The 10611-nt window shown below is 41.3% G+C and overlaps 1 protein-coding gene across 3 annotated transcripts in view; it reads left to right on the top strand.

Annotated features, from left to right (window-relative positions):
- Positions 1–5681, top strand: part of LOC106580051 (cAMP-specific 3',5'-cyclic phosphodiesterase 4D) — a 278153-nt gene extending 272472 nt beyond the window's left edge. For all 3 annotated transcript variants that reach the window (XM_014160617.2, XM_014160619.2, XM_014160620.2), the window contains exons 8-14: positions 1–81; positions 297–395; positions 485–649; positions 822–921; positions 2173–2327; positions 2511–2816; positions 2920–5681. The exon at positions 1–81 is cut by the window's left edge and continues 98 nt beyond it. In XM_014160617.2, the coding sequence (XP_014016092.1) occupies positions 1–81; positions 297–395; positions 485–649; positions 822–921; positions 2173–2327; positions 2511–2816; positions 2920–3405 (1392 nt within the window). In that variant the 3' untranslated portion in view covers positions 3406–5681. The remainder of the gene's footprint in view (positions 82–296; positions 396–484; positions 650–821; positions 922–2172; positions 2328–2510; positions 2817–2919) is intronic.
- The last annotated feature ends 4930 nt before the right edge of the window (positions 5682–10611 follow it).

The following is a 10611-nucleotide window of genomic DNA, read 5'->3' as shown; positions in this document are numbered from 1 at the left end:
CTGCAGCATAGCTCCAGCCTCACCAACTCTAACATACCCCGCTTCGGAGTCAAGACAGAGACAGAGGACGAACTGGCTAAGGTGGGCAGCAGTGGGAGAAAGGGGGAGGAGAGGGAGTGGGAGGAGACATGAAGAGAGAGGGTAAAGGGCAGAAAAGTGAGGGACAGAAAGAGATTGATGGGAGGGAAAGATTTAGAGAAGGGGTAGAGAAAGAGGGGAAGACAGATAGAGTGATGCTCTTCGACAGATGTCTACTACTGTATGTTGGTGTGTGAAGGGTTGGTTTCCCTTTGCAGGAGCTGGAGGATGTAAATAAATGGGGCCTTAACGTTTTCAAAGTCACTGAGTTCTCTGGGAACAGGCCCCTGACCGTCATGATGCACACTATATTCCAGGTAATCATCACATTTGATCTACTCTATTTTTGTTGATTGTACTTACATGACTATTAGAATACAAAATAATGTTTTGTTTTTTCTTATAGGAGAGAGACTTGTTAAAAACGTTTAAAATTCCACTCGACACCTTTATAACATACCTGATGACCTTAGAAGACCATTACCATGGCGACGTGGCCTACCACAACAACATCCATGCTGCTGATGTCACCCAGTCCACTCACGTGCTGCTATCGACCCCCGCTCTAGAGGTTGGACCTCTCAATCAATCAGTCAATCCATTCATCAATTACATACTTCAGTTTTTATTTGTCGGATTGTAACTGACAGATTTCCGGTTGCTGTTATTTGGTGTGTTACTCACCATCTTATCATGTTTGAATGGCTGGTGTGACCCTGTACTGTCTTCTCTGCTGTTCCCAGGCTGTGTTCACCGACCTGGAGATCCTAGCTGCCATATTCGCCAGTGCTATTCATGACGTTGACCACCCTGGAGTCTCCAACCAGTTCCTCATCAACACTAGTGAGTCTGAGTACAGGCCTGACTTAATAGCTACGTCAATGGCTGGCTGGTGCACACGCATGCACGCACACACACATACGCATAAAAGCCACTCATCAGAGCATGCACGAAAACGAAGACAGATACACACGCGCCCACCCCTACACACATGCACACACACTCAAATGAACTGTAGAGATCAATGATGGATGCCCTCTGTCTCTCCTGCGCATCTGGGTAAAACACTCACGAGATTCAATCCACCCATGTGCACACACACCAGATACCCTCCCCCCTCCCAGCTCTGGGACAAATGCTTGTTCTTGGAAGCTCTAAGTACAACAGGAATTGCTGTATTTCGGTTGGTACTATAATTCCACCACATACTGTAGAATACAGTACCAATTAGTATAGTGTAAACACTAGCTTCATTACAAGTGGAAATAGTGTCCTTATTCTACAAATGATCGACCTCTACAGATCTGTTTAAGAGTTTAAGAGATTGTCCGGCACTTTTGTATGCTTTTTAACCAATTGTCTACGACGTCACATATGTGCACCACGTCATTGCTCTCTCTCTCGCTCTGCTGTGTGTGCATCTTGCTAGCTGTCACTCAGATGGCGAGGGGCTGAAGCTCATTGGCTAGAACTCAAATTGCTAGGGGGCTGGCCCACGTGGGGAAAATGTAGGGAAAATGGCTCAGCACAGCTTCCAGATAAACAGTCACTTTCAAATGAGGGATTTCATGGCTAATTGATGTAAGACTGTAATTGTGCTCATAGATTAAGCATGTTTATAAATTGGGTCGTTCTGAATGCTCGTTGGCAGAAAGATGTGGTATATGAGACAATATACCACGGGTATGATGCAAAACTACTTGTTTATTGCTCTAATTACGTTGGTAACCTGTTCATAATAGCAATAAGGCACCTCAGGGGTTTGTGGTATATGGTCAATATATCACAGCTAACGGCCGTGATATATTGTCGTACATAAGAACAGCCATATACCACACCACTTCGGGCCTTTTTACTTAAATGAATTACACATTCACACATCAAGCCCAAAGCGGGAGGTTTAAAAAATACTTAGTAGTCTCCAAAGTTCCGGAGCATGTGTTTTAAAAGTATATATTTCTGTTTTATATATTGACTGGTGAGGCAGAGGACCTCAACAACACCTCTCCATCGAACCCTGTTTTATGGATATAATATCACATTATTTATGTCAAGCATCTGAGTCAGGGTACAGTATGTGTGTTTGTCCCCCAGACTCGGAGCTGGCCCTCATGTACAACGACTCGTCAGTCCTGGAGAACCACCACCTGGCTGTGGGCTTCAAGCTGCTTCAGGAAGAGAACTGTGACATCTTCCAGAACCTGACCAAAAAACAACGACAATCACTGCGCAAGATGGTCATCGACATTGTGAGTGACTGGATAATCATCAGTAACCAATAGGAACGTCTGTGAAATAGTCTCCACATCAGCTTAGAAAACATCCATGGTTGTACTTGATTGCTTCTGTTAACTTCACAGGGAAGTTCTGTTCTATTGCTTTGTCCCTGCCAGTATTGTGACAGCCTGTGTTGCGTCTCTGGTGGTCCCCAGGTCCTAGCGACTGACATGTCCAAACACATGAACCTGCTGGCTGACCTAAAGACCATGGTGGAGACCAAGAAGGTGACCAGCTCTGGAGTTCTACTCCTGGACAACTACTCTGACAGGATACAGGTACTGCAGAACATGGTGCACTGTGCGGACCTGAGTAACCCCACTAAGCCCCTGCAGCTGTACCGCCAGTGGACCGACCGCATCATGGAAGAGTTCTTCACCCAGGGGGACAGAGAGAGGGAGAGAGGCATGGAGATCAGCCCTATGTGTGACAAACACAATGCCTCTGTTGAGAAGAGCCAGGTACCCAAACACACCAGACACATTCACAAACACCCAACACACACTCACACATATCCTTTCTGTTGTTTTTAACTAAACCTAAGCCTCCCTCTCCTCTCTCCAGGTAGGCTTCATAGACTACATTGTCCACCCTCTATGGGAGACGTGGGCAGACCTGGTGCACCCTGATGCCCAGGACATCCTGGACACTCTGGAGGACAACAGGGAGTGGTACCAGAGCACCATACCCCAGAGCCCCTCACCTACCCTGGACGAGCCTGAGGATATCAGCCGCCCCCTTGGAGGGGACAAGTTCCAGTTTGAACTCACCCTGGAGGAGGACGGGGAGTCGGACACAGAGAAGGACAGTGGCAGCCAACCCGAGGAGGAGGATGAAGAAGAGGAGAATAGTTGTAGTGACTCAAAAACACTCTGTACGCAGGACTCTGAGTCGACAGAGATACCACTGGATGAGCAGGTGGGGGAGGATGAGGAAGAGGAGGTGGAAGTGGAAGGAGAATCCTCTTCATCGCAACCATCTGTAGTGGAAGAGGAAGAGGAGGGGGAGGATGATGAGAAGAAGGGAGAGGAGAAACCAGCCGATACATAGCAGTGTATGGATGGCAACTAAACTGTTCTTCTTAGTAACCAGAGATTATTATTTATAGAGTATTTTGGGGTTTTGTGGAGTGTCTGTCTGTTTTTATATATATATATATATATATATATATATATATATATACATGTGTTTATGGTTCCAAAGCGCACGCTGCTCTCCACCCCTTGGTCACTCCTCTCTCCTCATCCTATTGGTCAGCTTCTTAGACACGTCCACTGGTACTTCTACAAGTTTTTTGCACTCAGGAAAACTCTTTTCCATTCACATTTGTACTGAAGTTGTCTGTGTGTTATTTAACTTTAAAACCCAGTCCTACTGTGTTGAAGTTACATTAAGGATTTTGATCAGCCGTTTAGAGTGTGTTTAATGCTGTTTATATACAGCATATCTCCTCCTTTCAGCCTTGCCTGACTGATGGCAGTGTTTCTGTGTGTTATTAAGTGCCGTTCTGCAGAAGTTGCTATAGTATATTTTTTTCTTAGTTCTTTGTACTCCTCAGCAAAGTCAGTGAAGCAATGTGCTAAGTTGCTGTGTGGTCTGGATGAATGAAAGCCCAACAGGACACGTCACCATGCAGAGAGGACCTGCAGCACATGGAGAGAAATGCATTGTGGGAATTTATCAAGACACTTTTCTGAAGTTGAAGTCTTCCTTGAAAACCTGACTGAAAAAAAGGCTAAGATCTTTCAGCACTAATGCTAGGTTTGACCTCTAGAGTTTTTGTATCATACCGTACGTATCTTTTTTAGGTTTTACTTTTGCTATCCTACGTTTTACTTTTGTTAACGAAAAGAAAAAGAGAAGTGACTTGAAAGTCAAATGAAATCTGTTGATGAGAATACCTCGTCTGCCACTGCTTTTCTGTGTGTAAAAGGGTCATTTTCTAGTTATTGTATTTGGGTTAGTATTGGGGATTATTTGCACTCCTTTAAATATATCCAACCTGGCCTCAGGGCAATTTGTAGCATCTGGGACAGACATTTGCCACTTCCATTTAGTATCGCATGTTACATTACAAATGGAATAGTGGTTGTACAATATTATACGAATTGGAGGATGTGTAGTATCATAAGTCTTACCTGGTCGAACAATATCATACAAATTGTTTTAAGTAAGTTATCGTATGTCTTGGAGGATGTCTTTGTCTGAGACCAGGCTGCTTGTTGCGTTGCAGGATAATTTACATTGCTGGTTAGGAGAATTGACAACAAAGCAGTGGTTGACTTGAGCAGCAGCTCACCAGAGCTGAGTACCGGCACCAAAAAAGCTTCTACTGCTTGAGCTCCTGTTCATTTGATAGAATATTAGCTCAAAAGTATTGTGGAGCTCCTGCACTGAAATATAAACCATACCGGCACCCAAAATGAGTACCAGCACCTATTTCAGTCTAAGTCGAGCACTGCGACAAGAATGTACGTAAAACGTTAGAAGATCCAGGCTGTATCACATCCGGCCGTAATTGGGAGTCCCATAGCGCGGCGCACAATTGGCCCAGCGTCGTCTGGGTTTTCCCGGAGTAGGCCTTCATTGTAAATAAGAATTTGTTCTTAACTGACTTGCCTCGTTAAATAAAGGTAAAAATAAATGACAATAAAAGGTAAGAATTAGGTTAAGATTAGGTAAAGGGTTGGGGAAGTGTTAGCTAAAATGCTACACATTACTAGATGGTTGCGGTTTACGCCCACCTATCCTTCCCGAGCAACCACCCTAATTTTGTTTCTGTCTTAAGTAACCAGACCATTATTCCATTTGTAACATAACTGAACATATCATTTTATGTAAAATAGCAAAAGTGTAAGTTATGAGTCCAGTCTAATATATCGCCCAATTCCAAATCAACCCCAAGCTCCTACCCTCTGTCTACGCACTTGATCTGAGAGGATTGGATATATATATTAGTTTCCAATCCTCTCATATCTACAGGAGTGCCCAGGGGGTAGGTGCTCGGGCTCGATTTGCTGATTGCATGTTTATCAAAAGTAATTTACACTATTACTCCCATACCACTGTCCCCATGTTTGGTTGTAATAACCATGTAACAGTTATTTCAAAGAATGTTTTCGCTGAAAAAAATGACACATGTTGACATATAGGCCTACTTTACTTTACGTTCAATGAAATCATTTTGTCTGACTGACCAGAAGGAAGCCTTTACATTCTACTTATTGTTGCCTGCAGTAAATGTGAGCAAATGTCATCTGACAATGCAATGCTTGTATTGGATATAAGAAGCACCTTTGGTTAAAGGGTTGTGGAAGTCTGAGGGGGGGGGGGGGTTCGTTAGCTTTTTTACATTTATTTAGTGTGTTGCGACACTTTTTGTGCTACGCACACAGTAACCTTATTTCCCGTTTTCTGTCAATCAATCTTGTCTTCGTTTTCTGATTGTGGTGTAGGGATGTGGTCGATTCGGTTTCTCATTCGGGAAGCGATTTGTTCCAAAATAGTGGTAAAAAATATATGTCGAGATTTAGCGTTAAAATCCCTCAGATTAAGTAACAGCTTTGTGATATGTCTGAAATATGAAAAGTGACAGTCATTATTACAATTTGTCAGGGCTAATAAGAAACAAATCAAATTCCAATTCAATAATTGAAAGATCCTCATTTAAAATAAATGGCTCTTTTCAACTCTTGAATGGGGAACTAAAATGAATATCCTGAATTTACTTGGAATGGAATTGACCTCAACCGTTACTGCAGGTCAGTAATATTTACCAATGCACTACATGGTTGATGTTTTCACACGTTAAGAAAATGCCTGTCATTGTCATCACACTAACCTTTGATTTGTTTGTTTTGACCAAGAACACAAGACAATCAGCTCCACGGCGTAGTAGTGGTCTCGTCAGAAGAATAGTCGGCTATAGTTAATGCACTGATGTTTTCATATCTCTCTACTTTACTATTTTATTTCAACTCGCCAAAACTCACGTGCACATTTAGGCTTGAACAATGCCCTATACACTTAATCCAAGAGACTCTTTCTTTTCCACATTTTCTATTGTTGTTGTTGTTACAATTGATGTTATTATTTATTGCTATGTTTTTCTATTTGTTGTGTCTTTCTTGCCGTATTAGGGCGGGACAGTAAAGCTTTCACTGTAGCATAGACCGCAGTACAGGCTTGCCAGTTACTATACCCAAATATGCTGTTTTTCTAACTATGTACATACAGTATAAAAAAAATGTTGAAATGTAAAAAATTACTTGCAGTAATGAACATGTCTTTTTAAAGAGTGCTTATTTTAAAAGAAATGTGTCGTTTCTAATGTTTTATTTTGCTATTTTTTTCCTTGTGCCAAGTTTTTTTTCCCATCCTCACCGGATGACCTTCCCATAATACAGTTTTTCTGGTTGTATCTCTGTTTACAAACATATATTTATTGTGCTGTAAATACTATCATTATTATTATTATTCTCATCATGATGCTGTTTGTTGTAAGTTCATTGACTCATCGTCCCTTATGGTGATGGTGTGGCTGTATTATGTAGCTCTTGTTGAGAGAATGTTTATTACACAAAATTATCCATTGATATCGGTTATCTGAGAAGCTTGCTTAGAGTGGAGGAGGAGAGGGGAAAGCCAAATTGTTTTTTAGAGGAAGCTGTTCCTTGGCCCATGGGCTGTGCCTTAAATTCAACATGCCATTTTTATGTCTTGTTTCTTTTTAATTCTCCTCGTTTGCTGCATTAGGGAATCTTGTGGTTTGAGCTGACCTCACCCAGACAATGGCCTCCAGTTGTGAAAGGAACTCATTAAATAATGTTGCCTTTTTACTATATAGCCAAATCAGAAATAGTATGTGAACATGGACAAAAGGCAGTACGTGCTATACATTCTGTTGTCAAGGTTGAAAACGGAGATCATGGCTGTGGAGTTCATGGTCGACTCAGGCCTAAGATCCACTAGATGAGTGGTGGCTTGGCCAAGCTGGATCCGTGGGGTTGGTTGGTCCTATGGGGTTATTAAGCACCAAGATTTAGAGACACATCCACGTGTTCAGTCACTGCTGCATTTATTTAGGCTGAAACACTCACGATGTGTTGCTCATCCATGCTTGGCAAGCACATCTAATCATACAACATGCAATATCTAAAACCACTAGCATCATTCTGCCTGGAGAGGAGAAGGCTAGTATTTATATAGTGGGGGAAGAGGGGGGGGGGGTCATCCTAAAAACACGTCCTTAGATGGGGACTCTTATTTTGACACACATACTGTAGATTATAAACAGCCATGGACCAATGGAATCAGTGGTTTCTTTTGTCATTTTGTGTTATATTTTTATGGTATGAAAGGAATACACAAACTGTACGTAACTTCAAAAAGGTCTTCAGGACAATTATTTTTGGGTTATGTCTTTAGAATGCCAACTTGTCTTGAAGTTTCACGAGACAATATAAAGTTATTTTAATGGATTCCTTGTAAATTGCAGTCTATTGAATAGCACTGTAGATCATAAACTTTCTGTAAAAAAAATATTTTAAAAAATGAAGAAAAAATGTTTTTTTATATGCAACAGATTAAATAAAAGCATGGGTTGATTCTGCCTACCCGTTGGTCTCTTCTGTATCATTATAAAGGGAATTGTACAGTATATTTAGTAAAGATAGGCAGGTCGTTCCATCAATTTGGTGCCTTTTGAGAAGTTTAACTTGGTTCCAAAAAAGTTTGATTTCACCTCATTTTAACATTCTGTCATAAAGAGCACACATTTTCTCATCCCAAGAGGTTAAATAAAAAAATCACTATAGTCAGTGCCAGTGGAGGATTCTCAAAGGAGGAAGGGGAGGACCATCCTCCTCAGTAAATTTCATAAAAATATTGAAACATTAAAAAAGTTTTCTTTAGATAAACTTATTCTAAATATGTTCACTTCACCAAATTGTCACACCCTGATCTGTTTCACCTGTCTTTATACTTGTCTCCACCCCCCTCCAGGTGTCGCCCATCTGCCCCATTATCCCCTGTGTATTTATACCTGTGTTTTTTGTTAGTCTGTTGCCAGTTTGTCTTGTCAAGCCTACCAGTGGTTTTCCCGTACTCCTGTTTTCATGGTAGTCCCTGTTTTCTAGTTTTCCCGGTTTTGACCATTCTGCCTGCCCTGAGCCTGCCTGCTGTTCTGTACCTTATGACACTGCCCTGGATTACTGACCTCTACTTGCCCTGAGCCTGCCTGCCGTTCTGTACCTTTCGAACTGTGCTCTGGATTACTGACCTCTGCCTGCCCTTGACCTGTCGTTTGCCTGCCCCCTGTTTTTGTAATAAACTTTTGTTACTTTTGAACTGTCTGCATCTGGGTCTTATCCTGAGGTCTGATACAAATAATTGATTTAAATGCAATGTTTTGCAATGAAGGTCTACAGTAGCCTCAACAGCACTCTGTAAGGTGTAGCAGCTAGTAGCAGCACTCCATGGTGAGGCAGCTAGTTTCTATCCTCCAACCTATCAGAGCTCTTGCAGCATGAATTTACATGTTGTCCACCCAATCAAAGGATCAGAAAATTAATCTAGTACTGAAAGCATAAATTACAGCTTGCTAGCACTGCATTGCATAAAATGTGGTCAGTAGTTGACTCAAAAAGAGAGAAAGACAATCGTTGAACCGTTTTGAATAAATAAATAAAAAATTAAATTAAGGAGAAATAAACGAGAGAAAGAGAGAGAGATAGCTATATTTTGTTGTATTTTTTCTTTTAACTTTCACTTAGCTAGCGAATGCAGTTAGCTAGTTTGGCCTACTCAAATACTTGGCTCAAACAGAAAGGGATGCTATGTTAGCTAGCTCGCTATGGCTGTTCAACACTGAAACTCTTTCAAGTCAAGGTAAGCGTTTGGTTTTATTAATTTATTGCCTCTGGGGTCCGCTGGTGTAAATGCTAAACAGCTTGCTGACTGTACACTATGATTGTAGCGGGTTTACTAACATGTTAGTTCTAGTAGCTATGTTGACTAGCTATGACGTTAGCTAATATGGTGACAATGATGTATGCTGTGTGTAGCAGTTAGCAGTTATAATACGAAGGTTTGACTTGGAAAGGTTTTTTCGCCTGGTCACAGACAGCTGATGTGTTGTGCACTGAAGTCCACAAGCGAAGGGAAAAGGTGAGAGGAGGAGAGTGCATAGTTACGAGAAGGAATTATCCAACAAGCAAAATGGTCATGTTTGTATATGGCTGCTATGAAAGTGAACTGTGTTTGTGTGTGATCAAGGGTCTATTCATTCCACAGATTCTGTTGAAAAACGCTTCTTAAATGGAAGCAAACAGAACGAAATGGTGATAAACATATCTGAATGTATCCAATAGAAACTCTGGTTTGCAACTGTTGGACTAATGATAACCCCCTATATCAGCTAGATTGAGGCAAGAGTGTGCAAGGCGGTATTGAATGTGTCACTGTCTGTCGCCTAGATTACACTTTTTTTTTATCTCAACCTGTGCACCTACGTTGTAAACTTTAATTCATAGTTTAGGTTGTAGAAACCTCATGATAGGTACTATAGGGACAATATTGGTATCATGTCGTAGGCTAAACCTATTGATGTTACATTGAACTGGGTGAATGGAATATGAATGACAGTCATCCAATCTGCTGTAATATAAATAAGGCCATGCTCATAAAAATAAATCGTCCTCCCTCATCTTAAATGTCACCAACTGCCACTGGGCAGTGCCTATTAAGTGCGAAATAAAGTAAGTGGTTTAATGATTTTACTTAAATCAGCTGTCAATAGTTAAGAATGCTATTTTCGGATGATTATTCCCTATTGGAATTTGGCCTCTAGGTACCCGCTCTTAAGCCAGATTTCACCGTAAAACAGGTTTTAGTGACTGGTATATGGGCCCTTGAGCCATAAAATCAGCCAATGGTTTCCTTCAGTGATTAAAATGTTTCAAATGTGTAGTCTATTCAAACTCAAGGCCTCTGCCTTGATTCAATGCTTTGGCACCAGGCACGGAAGGATGAAACAGCGAACAGATAAGGCAAGATATTTAGATCTGCCCTCCCCTTTCGACTGTTAGATTTCCTCTTAGACGATATGCATACGTCTGTCTATTAAACCTTTAATAAAGAAGTTGTTTGCCTTATCTTTTACATCAAGCATTTCTCCACACCTTGATCAGTTTTCAATTCGTAACAAAATCCCCTTGTAACAGAGGGAATGGAATCTTGTTGTGTTCAACAGGGAGT

This window comes from Salmo salar, chromosome ssa20 (assembly GCF_905237065.1).
Source record: "Salmo salar chromosome ssa20, Ssal_v3.1, whole genome shotgun sequence".
NCBI classification, from domain to species: domain Eukaryota; kingdom Metazoa; phylum Chordata; class Actinopteri; order Salmoniformes; family Salmonidae; genus Salmo; species Salmo salar.
This window is presented reverse-complemented; position numbering and strand designations above follow the sequence as displayed.